The sequence below is a fragment of the Dipodomys spectabilis genome, unplaced genomic scaffold, assembly GCF_019054845.1.
Source record: "Dipodomys spectabilis isolate Male_0828 unplaced genomic scaffold, ASM1905484v1 ptg000240l, whole genome shotgun sequence".
Lineage (NCBI taxonomy): Eukaryota > Metazoa > Chordata > Mammalia > Rodentia > Heteromyidae > Dipodomys > Dipodomys spectabilis.
Genome location: NW_024870917.1, coordinates 155,556 through 170,592, shown reverse-complemented (window position 1 = coordinate 170,592; position 15,037 = coordinate 155,556). Strand labels below are relative to the sequence as shown.

General features: G+C 60.7%; 1 protein-coding gene across 1 annotated transcript in view; it reads left to right on the top strand.

Moving 5' to 3' along the window:
- Window positions 1–15,037, top strand: part of Ripor3 (RIPOR family member 3) — a 44,936-nt gene that overhangs the window by 5,216 nt on the left and 24,683 nt on the right. The window contains 7 exon segments of the mRNA XM_042699314.1: window positions 2,351–2,497; window positions 2,602–2,680; window positions 3,353–3,376; window positions 3,870–3,923; window positions 4,940–5,089; window positions 5,196–5,259; window positions 5,497–5,540. Coding sequence (XP_042555248.1) covers window positions 2,351–2,497; window positions 2,602–2,680; window positions 3,353–3,376; window positions 3,870–3,923; window positions 4,940–5,089; window positions 5,196–5,259; window positions 5,497–5,540 — 562 coding nt within the window.

The following is a 15,037-nucleotide window of genomic DNA, read 5'->3' as shown; positions in this document are numbered from 1 at the left end:
CAGTAGCTGGCCGATCCTATACTGGTCTCTTTTTTATACAGATGAGCACACTGAGGCTCAGAGAGGCTCAGTAACTTCCCCGAGGTCACACAGCCTGCCAGACCCCAGGTCTGCTCTGCAGCCTGCGCTGTGGTACTTCCGTGGCCTCCCCCCCCCCCCCCGTGGCTGATGCCACTGCTCCTTCTCACCCTCGGTTGGCTTGTAGCCCCTAGAATGCTGGCAGGTATACAGTAGGCGCTCAGTAATGTCTGTCCATGAATGACTAAATGACAGCTCCAGGATGCTCAGCCTTTCACAGATGAGGCCCTCAGGAGTCCTGGGACTGGGGTCGCAGCGGGTCTGCTGGTTCCCGGAACAGTACACGCCAGCCCCAGTGTGTGGAGGCCCCGAGGGTCTGTGGGAGCCGAGTGTGGGGCTGGGCGGCGATGGGCCGGGGCGTGGACGGCCAGTCGTGGCAGCAGTAAACAGCATGCTGTGTCTGTGTGGAATGCACAGCATCTGGCCCAGCTGGAAACACAGCCTGGCTTCCAGCAGCTGCCGGGGACCCGGGCGGGGAGCTCCGTCCTGCTGGTCCAGGGCCAGGCTCTCTGGACCTCCTGACCTCCGCCTCCCCTGAGCCAGTGCGGGGCCACCACACGTGCTGTGGGACAAGGCCCCGGAGCTCAGGCTCTTGGTGATCCCAGGGACCGGGTCTTGTGAGGGGTCCTGGAAACCCAGAGCCAAGTCTCTGGTGCTCTCTGGTGATCACTGGTGGTCTCTGGTGATCTCTAGTGGTCTCTGGTGGTCTCTAGTGGTCACTGGTGGTTTCTGGCAGTCTCTAGTGATCTCTGGTGATCTCTAGTGGTCTTCAGTGGTCTTTGGTGGTCTCTGGTGATCTCTGGTGGTCTCTGGTGATCTCTGGTGGTCTGATAGCCTCTGGTGATCCCTGGTGATCTCTGGTGATCTGTGGTGGTATCTGGTGGTATCTGATGGTCTCTGGTGGTCTTGGTGGTCTCTGGTGATTTCTGGTGGTCTTTGGTGATCTCTGGTGGTCTCTGGTGATCGCTGGTAGTCTCTGGTGATTTTTGGTGATCTCTGGTGATTTCTGGTAATCTCTGGTGGTCTCTGGTAGCCACTGGTAATCTTTGGTGGTCTTGGTGGTCTCTGGTGATCTCTGGTGGTCTCTGGTGGTCTTGGTGGTCTCTGGTAATCTTTGGTGGTCTCTGGTGATCTCTGGTGATCTTGGTGGTCTCGTGGTCTCTGGTGGTCTTGGTGGTTTCTGGTGATCTCTGGTGGTCACTGGTAATCTCTGGTGAGAGTCTTGGTGGTCTCTGGTGATCTCTGGTGACCTCTGGTGGTCTCTGGTGATCTCTGGTGACCTCTGGTGGTCTCTGGTAGCCACTGGTGATCTCTGGTGGTCTCTGATGTTTTCTGGTGATCTCTGGTGGTCTCTGGTAGCCACTGGTGATCTCTGGTGGTCTCTGATGGTTTCTGGTGGTCTCCGGTGGTCTTGGTGGTCTCTGGTGATCTCTGGTGGTCTCTGGTGGTCTCTGGTAGCCACTGGTGATCTCTGGTGGTCTCTGATGGTTTCTGGTGATCTCTGGTGGTCTTGGTGATCTCTGGTGGTCTTGGTGGTCTCCGGTGGTCTTGGTGGTCTCTGGTGATCTCTGGAGGTCTCATGATCGCTGGTGGCTGCTGGTGGTCGCTGTTAGGAGAATGAGGCAGAGACAGGGCCTTAAAGTGTCACCTGGGCTGACCTTTATCTGGGTTTGGGCGGTCTGCTGCCTCAGCCTCACGCATTGCTAAGGCTCCAGGTCCCCAGGCCAGGAAGAGTGAAATAGTTGTAGCCCATGCCTGAGGAGAGAGAGAGTGTGTGTGTGTGTGTGTGTGTGTGTGTGTGTGAAATGTGTGCATAGGTGTGAGCATGGAGCTTCAGCAGCTCACCTCCCCCATGAGTATCAAGCAGAACTGGGGGCCCTGCACCAGAGGGGAGTCCAGGTGCTACTAACACAGGAAGGGGGTGGATGCTGGGCGGTGCCATCTGCATGAACCACAGGGCTATGACTTGGCCTCTCCTGCAGCTTTGCCGAGGCATTTAGGCACGCTGCTTGCTCATTTCTTCCCGTACGCTCCTTTTTCATCCCCGGTATTTGTTGCTCTCGTAGTCTTCAGAGCCAGGCCTGTCGTGGATAGACAGGAGGCTGAGCGCCAGAGGCTCAGCCTTCTCATGACCCCACAGCAGAGAGGTGCTGGGGGGGGCGCCGTCCCCCAACTCCCTGGGACCCTGGCCACTGTTCCCGAAGTGCCTGGGCCTGGGCGGGCTTCATCCAGGCCCTGCACTGACCCCAGGCCGCCCTGTCCCTTGTCACAGGAAGTCCACCAGCCGGAACTCCGTGAGATCGCGCATGCTCACACGGTCCTCCAAGGTGTACGGCACGCTGCGCCGGGGTGCGGCCGGCCCGGATCCCCGGCCCCAGCAGGTGAAAAGGATCTTCGAGGCTCTGAAGAGAGGCCTCAGGTGGGCAAGGAAGCCCAGTGGGTGGAGGGCTGGGGCATGGTGATGGTCAGCTGGGCAGCGGTCGCCCGCCGGACCTCCAGCCTCTGTCCTCTCGCCGTCCCCAGGGAGCACCTGTGTGTGCAGCAGGCCGAGCTGGACGCGCTGTGCGGCCGCCACGGGGACACCCGGAGGAACTCCAGGCTGGTGAGACCCAGAGCCAGGCCGCCCCACCCCAGAGCCAGGCCGCCCCACCCCAGAGCCAGGCCTCCCCACCCCAGAGCCAGGCCGCCCCCACCCCAGAGCCAGGCCGCACCGGGCGTGCGTTAGGATCTCAGAACTCCAGGCTCACGGGAAAGGGGGACCCAGCTTCATGCTGGCCCTGCTGTGTTTTATTTTATTTTTGTCGGTCATGGGGCCTGAACTCTGGGCCTGGGCGCTGTCCCTCAGCTCTTCAGCTCAAGGCTAGCGCTCTACCACTAGAGCCACAGCACCACTTCTGGCTTTTTCTGCTTATGTGGTGCTGAGGAATCGAACCCAGGGCCTCATGCATGCAAGGCAAGCACTCTACCACCGAGCCACCTTCCCAGCCCAGACCCTGAGCTTTTTTGATCAACGCTAGTGCTTCACCACTTAAGCCGCAGCTCCATTTCCAGCTTTTTGCTAGAAAGTCTCATGGACTTTGCTGCCCGGCTGGCTTTGAACTACGATCCTCAGATCTCAGCCTCCTGAGTAGCTAGGATGACAGGTGTGAGCTGCTGGCCTGGTCCTGGACACAGGCTTCTTGTCCTCTGGGTTCAGGTGCCCTGGGATGAAGACTTGGGCCTGGGAGGGCATCTGGACTCTGACTCGTCTTCCTTTCCCCTGTCCTACCCGCAGGCTTTCTATTACGACCTGGACAAGGTAAGCAGCGCTCCTGCACTGCGCGTCAGGCAGGCGCATGCGCGGGGCCTGCAGGGAGGAGCCTGGCTGCCCGCCCCCCTCCGGCCTGAGTGGAATGCTGTGTTCCATCTTTGCATGGAATATTGGCTTCCTTCTCATGTTGGGTAGGGAAACTGAGGCTCTCTCCAGGCCGGTGGGCCTAGTTGTCCTTGCTAGGGTCCAGCAGAGGGCACCAGGGTCTGGCAGGGGCCCAGGCTTTTTTATTTGGTTGGTCGTGGGGCTTGAACTCTGGGCCTGGGAGCTGTCCCTCAGCTCTTCAGCTCAAGGCTAGTGCTCTACCACTTGAGCCACAGCTTTTATTTTATTTATTTTTTATTTTATTTTTGCTTATGTGGTGCTGAGGAATCGAACCCAGGGCCTCATGCATGCAAGGCGAGCGCTCTACCACTGAGCCACCTTCCCAGCCCCAGGCATTTTTTTTTTTTTAAAGCATCTTTTCTTTTCCTGGGAGCAGCAGACGCGCTCGGTGGAGAGGTACATCCGGAAGATGGAGTTCTACATCAGCAAGGTGAGCGGCTGTGGGGTCATGTGTGGGGGTCACAGGGCATGGGGGTCACGGGACCTGGGGCTGGTGGAGGAGGGGCTGCCGTGGACTCTCAGCCCTGGGCCGGTGGAAGGCAGCAGGGGCTCAGCCCTGAGGGTGTGAGGGCCGAGGAGGGGTGGGCGTGGGACGGCTAGGCCCAGCGCCCCCCTGTGGCACAGATGGGAAGTGGAGGCCCACAGCACAGTGTTTCCCATACCACACAGTGGCCTGTTCAGCTTGACTAAGGCCTGCAGTCCCTTCACAACTGTCTGCCCGGCACTCCCTGGGAGGCGCATGCGCAAGTGTTACCAGTTAAAAATTAACCCAGCCTCCCCACACAGGTGGCTCACGCCTGTCATCCTAGCTACTCAGGAGGCTGAGATCTGAGGATCGCGGTTCGAAGACTTTTATCTCCAATTAACCACTCAAAAGCCTGAAGTGGCGCTGTGACTCAGAGTGGTAGAATATTAGCCTTGAGCCGGAGAGCTCGGGGACAGCGCCCAGGCCCTGAGTTCAAGCCCCACAACCAACCCACACCCCTAAAAAAAAAAAAAATTAAACAAAGCTAAGCACTGGTGGCTCACAGCTGTCATCCTAACTACTCAGGAGGCCGAGATCTGAGGACTGTGAGCAGGAAAGTCCATGAGACTGTTATTTCCAAATAACAACAAAAACGGAAGTGGATGTGTGGTTCAAGGGGCAGAGTGCTAGGCTTCAGCAACATAGTCAAGCAAGAGTGTCAGGCTCTGAGTTCAAGCCCTGGTACTGGGGGAGGAAAGCAGCCCTGAGGGAGGGGGGTGACACATTCGTGCGTGTTTATTGTGGGCTGGGCGGCACTGGGTCCTGGGCAGGCAGCGGCCCGTCGCTGCGGGTGCACGCTCACGGTGCACGCTCACCGTGCCCGGGATGAGACCCGGGCAGCTGCTGGGCAGCCGGGCTGGGGGGCGGCCTGCGGGCACTGTGGCCACCCTGTGGGACGGTGCCATGGCCTGTGCCCGCAGGTGGACGAGCTCTACGAGGGCTACTGCATCCAGCAGCGCCTGCGGGACGGCGCCTCCAACATGCAGCGGGCCTTCTCCTGCGGCCCCCTGAGCCGCGCGTCCCGGGACAGCCTGCAGGAGCTGGGCCGCAGCTTGCTGGAGTGCACCGAGGTGTGCGCCCCCCAGACCTCCCTCCCTCCGGGGGCCAGGGCGGGGGGCCCTGGGTCCCAGACAGGCCAGGCTGGCTGGCTCCTGAACCACCCATGGGGCTTTGCAGGACATGTGGCTCATCGAGGCGGCCCTGGAGGTCCACCTGGGTGAGTTTGTCGTCCGGATGAAAGGTAAGGGCTGTGCGCTGCGAGCTGAGGGGTTCAGGCGGGCTGGATAGTACAACCCCAGGCTCCAGGGCAGCCCTGGCGGGGTCCCCATGTGACTGTGTGCGCCGTGAGTGTCCAGCTGTGCGCAGGGCACCCTCCCGCCCGTCCCCCTCCCTGGTGACAGCTGTCCTCTCCAGACTGCCAGGCTCACCGGCGGGATCCCAAGAGCCTCTGGCCAGGAACTCCTGTTTCTCTCTCTAGGCTTGGTGGGCTACGCGCGCCTCTGTCCTGGAGACCAGTATGAGGTAGGGCAGCACAGGAGCGGGCCTGGGATCCCAGCCAGCCAGGGAGGGAGGCGGTGCTGGGAATCAGGGCCCAGTGGAGGTGCAGTGAGGTGCAGTGAAGGGAGGACACTGAGGGGCAGTGAGGACACTGAGGGGCAGTGAGGACACTGAGGGGCAGTGAGGACTCTGAGGTGCAGTGAGGGGAGGGCACTGAGGTGCAGTGAGGACACTGAGGGGCAGTGAGGGGAGGGCACTGAGGTGCAGTGAGGACACTGAGGGGCAGTGAGGACTCTGAGGTGCAGTGAGGACACTGAGGGGCAGTGAGGACACTGAGGTGCAGTGAGGACACTGAGGTGCAGTGAGGACACTGAGGTGCAGTGAGGGCACTGAGGGCAGTGAGGACTCTGAGGTGCAGTGAGGACACTGAGGGGCAGTGAGGACTCTGAGGTGCAGTGAGGGCACTGAGGTGCAGTGAGGACACTGAGGTGCAGTGAGGACTCTGAGGGGCAGTGAGGACTCTGAGGGGCAGTGAGGACACTGAGGGGCAGTGAGGACACTGAGGTGCAGTGAGGACTCTGAGGGGCAGTGAGGACTCTGAGGTGCAGTGAGGACACTGAGGTGCAGTGAGGACTCTGAGGGGCAGTGAGGACACTGAGGTGCAGTGAGGACACTGAGGGGCAGTGAGGACTCTGAGGTGCAGTGAGGACACTGAGGTGCAGTGAGGACTCTGAGGGGCAGTGAGGACACTGAGGTGCAGTGAGGACACTGAGGGCAGTGAGGACACTGAGGTGCAGTGAGGACACTGAGGTGCAGTGAGGACACTGAGGGCAGTGAGGACACTGAGGGCAGTGAGGACACTGAGGTGCAGTGAGGACACTGAGGGCAGTGAGGACACTGAGGGCAGTGAGGACACTGAGGGCAGTGAGGACACTGAGGTGCAGTGAGGACTCTGAGGTGCAGTGAGGACACTGAGGGGCAGTGAGGACACTGAGGGGCAGTGAGGACACTGAGGGCAGTGAGGACACTGAGGGCAGTGAGGACACTGAGGTGCAGTGAGGACTCTGAGGTGCAGTGAGGACACTGAGGTGCAGTGAGGACTCTGAGGGGCAGTGAGGACACTGAGGGGCAGTGAGGACACTGAGGGCAGTGAGGACACTGAGGGCAGTGAGGACACTGAGGTGCAGTGAGGACTCTGAGGTGCAGTGAGGACACTGAGGGGCAGTGAGGACTCTGAGGTGCAGTAAGGACACTGAGGGGCAGTGAGGACTCTGAGGTGCAGTGAGGACTCTGAGGTGCAGTGAGGACTCTGAGGTGCAGTGAGGACTCTGAGGTGCAGTAAGGACACTGAGGTGCAGTGAGGGCACTGAGGGGCAGTGAGGGAGACACTGAGGGGCAGTGAGGACACTGAGGGGCAGTGAGGACACTGAGGTGCAGTGAGGACACTGAGCTGCAGTGAGGACACTGAGGGGCAGTGAGGACACTGAGGGGCAGTGAGGACACTGAGGTGCAGTGAGGACACTGAGGGGCAGTGAGGACACTGAGGGGCAGTGAGGGCACTGAGGGCAGTGAGGACACTGAGGGGCAGTGAGGGCACTGAGGGGCAGTGAGGGCACTGAGGTGCAGTGAGGACACTGAGGGGCAGTGAGGACACTGAGGGGCAGTGAGGGAGGCACTGAGGGGCAGTGAGGACACTGAGGTGCAGTGAGGACTCTGAGGTGCAGTGAGGACACTGAGCTGCAGTGAGGACACTGAGGTGCAGTGAGGACACTGAGGGGCAGTGAGGACACTGAGGTGCAGTGAGGACACTGAGGTGCAGTGAGGACACTGAGGGGCAGTGAGGACACTGAGGTGCAGTGAGGACACTGAGGGGCAGTGAGGACACTGAGGTGCAGTGAGGGCACTGAGGGCAGTGAGGACACTGAGGGGCAGTGAGGACACTGAGGGGCAGTGAGGACTCTGAGGTGCAGTGAGGACACTGAGGGGCAGTGAGGACACTGAGGGGCAGTGAGGACTCTGAGGTGCAGTGAGGACACTGAGGGGCAGTGAGGACACTGAGGGGCAGTGAGGGCACTGAGGGGCAGTGAGGGCACTGAGGGCAGTGAGGACACTGAGGGGCAGTGAGGGCACTGAGGGGCAGTGAGGGCACTGAGGTGCAGTGAGGACACTGAGGGGCAGTGAGGACACTGAGGGGCAGTGAGGGAGGCACTGAGGGGCAGTGAGGACACTGAGGTGCAGTGAGGACTCTGAGGTGCAGTGAGGACACTGAGCTGCAGTGAGGACACTGAGGTGCAGTGAGGACACTGAGGGGCAGTGAGGACACTGAGGTGCAGTGAGGACACTGAGGTGCAGTGAGGACACTGAGGGGCAGTGAGGACACTGAGGTGCAGTGAGGACACTGAGGGGCAGTGAGGACACTGAGGTGCAGTGAGGGCACTGAGGGCAGTGAGGACACTGAGGGGCAGTGAGGACACTGAGGGGCAGTGAGGACTCTGAGGTGCAGTGAGGACACTGAGGGGCAGTGAGGACACTGAGGGGCAGTGAGGACTCTGAGGTGCAGTGAGGACACTGAGGGGCAGTGAGGACACTGAGGGGCAGTGAGGGCACTGAGGTGCAGTGAGGACACTGAGGGGCAGTGAGGACACTGAGGGGCAGTGAGGACACTGAGCTGCAGTGAGGACACTGAGGGGCAGTGAGGACATTGAGGTGCAGTGAGGACACTGAGCTGCAGTGAGGACACTGAGCTGCAGTGAGGACACTGAGGGGCAGTGAGGACACTGAGGTGCAGTGAGGACATTGAGGTGCAGTGAGGACACTGAGCTGCAGTGAGGACACTGAGCTGCAGTGAGGACACTGAGGGGCAGTGAGGACACTGAGGGGCAGTGAGGACACTGAGCTGCAGTGAGGGCACTGAGGGGCAGTGAGGGACACTGAGGTACAGTGAGGACACTGAGGGGCAGTGAGGACACTGAGCTGCAGTGAGGACACTGAGCTGCAGTGAGGACACTGAGGGGCAGTGAGGGCACTGAGGGGCAGTGAGGACACTGAGGTGCAGTGAGGGCACTGAGGGGCAGTGAGGGGAGACACTGAGCTGCAGTGAGGGCACTGAGTGGCAGTGAGGACACTGAGGGGCAGTGAGGACACTGAGGTGCAGTGAGGGCACTGAGGGGCAGTGAGGACTCTGAGGTGCAGTGAGGACACTGAGGGGCAGTGAGGACACTGAGGTGCAGTGAGGACTCTGAGGGGCAGTGAGGACTCTGAAGGGCAGTGAGGACTCTGAGGTGCAGTGAGGACACTGAGGTGCAGTGAGGACACTGAGTGGCAGTGAGGACACTGAGGGGCAGTGAGGGGAGGACACTGAGGTGCAGTGAGGACACTGAGGGGCAGTGAGGACACTGAGGTGCAGTGAGGACTCTGAGGTGCAGTGAGGACTCTGAGGTGCAGTGAGGACTCTGAGGTGCAGTGAGGACACTGAGGTGCAGTGAGGACATTGAGGTGCAGTGAGGACACTGAGGGGCAGTGAGGACACTGAGGGGCAGTGAGGACACTGAAGGGCAGTGAGGACACTGAGGGGCAGTGAGGGGAGGACACTGAGGTGCAGTGAGGACACTGAGGGGCAGTGAGGACACTGAGGTGCAGTGAGGACTCTGAGGGGCAGTGAGGGCACTGAGGGGCAGTGAGGACTCTGAGGTGCAGTGAGGACTCTGAGGTGCAGTGAGGACACTGAGGTGCAGTGAGGACTCTGAGGGGCAGTGAGGGACTCTGAGGTGCAGTGAGGACACTGAGGTGCAGTGAGGACACTGAGGTGCAGTGAGGACACTGAGGGGCAGTGAGGACACTGAGGGGCAGTGAGGACTCTGAGGGGCAGTGAGGACTCTGAGGTGCAGTGAGGACACTGAGGTGCAGTGAGGACACTGAGGTGCAGTGAGGACACTGAGGTGCAGTGAGGACTCTGAGGGGTAGTGAGGACACTGAGGTGCAGTGAGGACACTGAGGTGCAGTGAGGACACTGAGGGGCAGTGAGGACACTGAGGGGCAGTGAGGGCACTGAGGGGCAGTGAGGACACTGAGGTGCAGTGAGGACACTGAGGGGCAGTGAGGACACTGAGGGGCAGTGAGGACTCTGAGGTGCAGTGAGGACACTGAGGTGCAGTGAGGACTCTGAGGGGTAGTGAGGACACTGAGGTGCAGTGAGGACACTGAGGTGCAGTGAGGACACTGAGGTGCAGTGAGGGCACTGAGGTGCAGTGAGGGCACTGAGGTGCAGTGAGGACACTGAGGGGCAGTGAGGGCACTGAGGGGCAGTGAGGACACTGAGGGGCAGTGAAGACTCTGAGGTGCAGTGAGGACTCTGAGGGGCAGTGAGGACACTGAGGGGCAGTGAGGACTCTGAGGTGCAGTGAGGGAGGTACTGAGGGGCAGTGAGGACACTGAGGTGCAGTGAGGACACTGAGGGGCAGTGAGGACACTGAGGGGCAGTGAGGACTCTGAGGGGCAGTGAGGACACTGAGGGGCAGTGAGGACACTGAGGGGCAGTGAGGACACTGAGGTGCAGTGAGGACTCTGAGGGGCAGTGAGGACTCTGAGGTGCAGTGAGGACACTGAGGGGCAGTGAGGACACTGAGGGGCAGTGAGGACACTGAGGTGCAGTGAGGACACTGAGGGGCAGTGAGGACACTGAGGTGCAGTGAGGACACTGAGGAGCAGTGAGGACACTGAGGTGCAGTGAGGACACTGAGGGGCAGTGAGGACACTGAGGGGCAGTGAGGACACTGAGGGGCAGTGAGGACACTGAGGTGCAGTGAGGACACTGAGGGGCAGTGAGGACACTGAGCTGCAGTGAGGACACTGAGGGGCAGTGAGGACACTGAGCTGCAGTGAGGACACTGTGGGGCAGTGAGGACACTGAGCTGCAGTGAGGACTCTGAGGTGCAGTGAGGACTCTGAGGGGCAGTGAGGGCACTGAGGTGCAGTGAGGACACTGAGGTGCAGTGAGGACACTGAGGGGCAGTGAGGACACTGAGGGGCAGTGAGGACTCTGAGGGGCAGTGAGGACACTGAGGGGCAGTGAGGGACTCTGAGGTGCAGTGAGGACACTGAGGTGCAGTGAGGACATTGAGGTGCAGTGAGGACACTGAGGTGCAGTGAGGACACTGAGGTGCAGTGAGGACACTGAGGGGCAGTGAGGACACTGAGGGGCAGTGAGGACTCTGAGGGGCAGTGAGGACACTGAGGGGCAGTGAGGGACTCTGAGGGGCAGTGAGGACTCTGAGGTGCAGTGAGGACACTGAGGTGCAGTGAGGACTCTGAGGGGCAGTGAGGACACTGAGGGGCAGTGAGGACACTGAGGGGCAGTGAGGGACTCTGAGGGGCAGTGAGGACACTGAGGTGCAGTGAGGGCACTGAGGTGCAGTGAGGGCACTGAGGTGCAGTGAGGGCACTGAGGGGCAGTGAGGACTCTGAGGTGCAGTGAGGACACTGAGGGGCAGTGAGGACTCTGAGGGGCAGTGAGGACACTGAGGGGCAGTGAGGGACTCTGAGGGGCAGTGAGGACACTGAGGTGCAGTGAGGACACTGAGGTGCAGTGAGGACACTGAGGTGCAGTGAGGGGAGACACTGAGGTGCAGTGAGGACACTGAGGGGCAGTGAGGACACTGAGGTGCAGTGAGGACACTGAGGTGCAGTGAGGACACTGAGGTGCAGTGTGGACACTGAGGTGCAGTGAGGACACTGAGGGGCAGTGAGGACACTGAGGGGCAGTGAGGACACTGAGGTGCAGTGAGGACACTGAGGTGCAGTGAGGACTCTGAGGTGCAGTGAGGACACTGAGGGGCAGTGAGGACACTGAGGTGCAGTGAGGACACTGAGGGCCAGTGAGGACACTGAGGGGCAGTGAGGACACTGAGGGGCAGTGAGGACACTGAGGTGCAGTGAGGACACTGAGGTGCAGTGAGGACTCTGAGGTGCAGTGAGGACACTGAGGTGCAGTGAGGACACTGAGGTGCAGTGAGGACACTGAGGTGCAGTGAGGACTCTGAGGTGCAGTGAGGACACTGAGGGGCAGTGAGGACACTGAGGGGCAGTGAGGACACTGAAGGGCAGTGAGGACACTGAGGGGCAGTGAGGACACTGAGGGGCAGTGAGGGGAGGACACTGAGGTGCAGTGAGGACACTGAGGTGCAGTGAGGACACTGAGGGGCAGTGAGGACACTGAGGGGCAGTGAGGACACTGAGGTGCAGTGAGGACACTGAGGGGCAGTGAGGACACTGAGGTGCAGTGAGGACACTGAGGGGCAGTGAGGACACTGAGGGGCAGTGAGGACACTGAAGGGCAGTGAGGGCACTGAGGGGCAGTGAGGGGAGGACACTGAGGTGCAGTGAGGACACTGAGGGGCAGTGAGGACACTGAGGTGCAGTGAGGACACTGAGGGGCAGTGAGGACACTGAGGTGCAGTGAGGACACTGAGGGGCAGTGAGGACACTGAGGGGCAGTGAGGACACTGAAGGGCAGTGAGGACACTGAGGGGCAGTGAGGGGAGGACACTGAGGTGCAGTGAGGACACTGAGGGGCAGTGAGGACACTGAGGTGCAGTGAGGACTCTGAGGGGCAGTGAGGACACTGAGGTGCAGTGAGGACACTGAGGGGCAGTGAGGACACTGAGGGGCAGTGAGGACACTGAAGGGCAGTGAGGACACTGAGGGGCAGTGAGGGGAGGACACTGAGGTGCAGTGAGGACACTGAGGGGCAGTGAGGACACTGAGGGGCAGTGAGGACTCTGAGGGGCAGTGAGGACACTGAGGTGCAGTGAGGACACTGAGGGGCAGTGAGGACACTGAGGGGCAGTGAGGACACTGAGGGGCAGTGAGGACACTGAAGGGCAGTGAGGGCACTGAGGGGCAGTGAGGGGAGGACACTGAGGTGCAGTGAGGACACTGAGGGGTAGTGAGGACACTGAGGTGCAGTGAGGACATTGAGGTGCAGTGAGGACACTGAGGTGCAGTGAGGACATTGAGGTGCAGTGAGGACACTGAGGGGCAGTGAGGACACAGAGGGGCAGTGAGGACACTGAAGGGCAGTGAGGACACTGAGGGGCAGTGAGGGGAGGACACTGAGGTGCAGTGAGGACACTGAGGGGCAGTGAGGACACTGAGGGGCAGTGAGGGCACTGAGGGGCAGTGAGGACACTGAGGTGCAGTGAGGACACTGAGGGGCAGTGAGGGCACTGAGGGGCAGTGAGGGCACTGAGCTGCAGTGAGGACTCTGAGGGGCAGTGAGGACTCTGAGGGGCAGTGAGGACTCTGAGGTGCAGTGAGGACACTGAGGTGCAGTGAGGACACTGAGGGGCAGTGAGGACACTGAGGGGCAGTGAGGACACTGAGGGGCAGTGAGGGCACTGAGGTGCAGTGAGGGCACTGAGGTGCAGTGAGGGGAGGACACTGAGGGGCAGTGAGGACACTGAGGTGCAGTGAGGACACTGAGGGGCAGTGAGGACACTGAGGGGCAGTGAGGACACTGAGGGGCAGTGAGGACACTGAGGGGCAGTGAGGACACTGAAGGGCAGTGAGGGCACTGAGGGGCAGTGAGGGGAGGACACTGAGGTGCAGTGAGGACACTGAGGGGCAGTGAGGACACTGAGGTGCAGTGAGGACACTGAGGTGCAGTGAGGGCACTGAGGGGCAGTGAGGACACTGAGGGGCAGTGAGGACACTGAGGGGCAGTGAGCACACTGAGGGGCAGTGAGGACACTGAGGGGCAGTGAGGACACTGAGGGGCAGTGAGGACACTGAAGGGCAGTGAGCGCACTGAGGTGCAGTGAGGGGAGGACACTGAGGTGCAGTGAGGACATTGAGGTGCAGTGAGGACACTGAGGTGCAGTGAGGACACTGAGGGGCAGTGAGGACACTGAGGGGCAGTGAGGACACTGAGGGGCAGTGAGGACACTGAGGGGCAGTGAGGACACTGAGGGGCAGTGAGGACACTGAGGTGCAGTGAGGACACTGAGGTGCAGTGAGGACACTGAGGGGCAGTGAGGACACTGAGGTGCAGTGAGGACAGTGAGGGGCAGTGAGGACACTGAGGGGCAGTGAGCACACTGAGGTGCAGTGAGGACACTGAGGGGCAGTGAGGGGAGGACACTGAGGTGCAGTGAGGACATTGAGGTGCAGTGAGGACTCTAAGGTGCAGTGAGGACACTGAGGTGCAGTGAGGACACTGAGGGGCAGTGAGGACACTGAGGGGCAGTGAGGACACTGAGTGGCAGTGAGGGGAGGACACTGAGGTGCAGTGAGGACACTGAGGGGCAGTGAGGACACTGAGGGGCAGTGAGGACACTGAGGGGCAGTGAGGGGAGGACACTGAGGTGCAGTGAGGACACTGAGGTGCAGTGAGGACTATGAGGGGCAGTGAGGACTCTGAGGTGCAGTGAGGACACTGAGGGGCAGTGAGGACACTGAGGGGCAGTGAGGACACTGAGGGGCAGTGAGGACACTGAGGGGCAGTGAGGGGAGGACACTGAGGTGCAGTGAGGACACTGAGGCGCAGTGAGGACACTGAGGGGCACTGAGGACACTGAGGGGCAGTGAGGACACTGAGGTGCAGTGAGGACACTGAGGTGCAGTGAGGACACTGAGGGGCAGTGAGGACACTGAGGGGCAGTGAGGACACTGAGGTGCAGTGAGGACACTGAGGGGCAGTGAGGACACTGAGGGGCAGTGAGGACACTGAAGGGCAGTGAGGGCACTGAGGGGCAGTGAGGGGAGCACACTGAGGTGCAGTGAGGACACTGAGGGGCAGTGAGGACACTGAGGTGCAGTGAGGACATTGAGGTGCAGTGAGGACACTGAGGTGCAGTGAGGACACTGAGGGGCAGTGAGGACACTGAGGGGCAGTGAGGACTCTGAGGGGCAGTGTGGACTCTGAGGTGCAGTGAGGACACTGAGGGGCAGTGAGGACACTGAGGGGCAGTGAGGACACTGAGGTGCAGTGAGGACACTGAGGTGCAGTGAGGTCACTGAGCTGCAGTGAGGACACTGAGGTGCAGTGAGGGGAGACACTGAGGTGCAGTGAGGACACTGAGGGTCAGTGAGGACACTGAGGTGCAGTGAGGACACTGAGGGGCAGTGAGGACACTGAGGGGCAGTGAGGACACTGAGGTGCAGTGAGGACACTGAGCTTCAGTGAGGACACTGAGGGGCAGTGAGGACACTGAGGTGCAGTGAGGACACTGAGGTGTAGTGAGGACACTGAGGTGTAGTGAGGACTCTGAGGGGCAGTGAGGGCACTGAGGGGCAGTGAGGACTCTGAGGGGCAGTGAGGACTCTGAGCTGCAGTGAGGACACTGAGGGGCAGTGAGGACACTGAGGTGCAGTGAGGACACTGAGGTGCAGTGAGGACACTGAGGTGTAGTGAGGGCACTGAGGTGCAGTGAGGACACTGAGGTGTAGTGAGGACTCTGAGGGGCAGTGAGGACACTGAGGTGCAGTGAGGACACTGAGGTGCAGTGAGTACTCTGAGGGGCAGT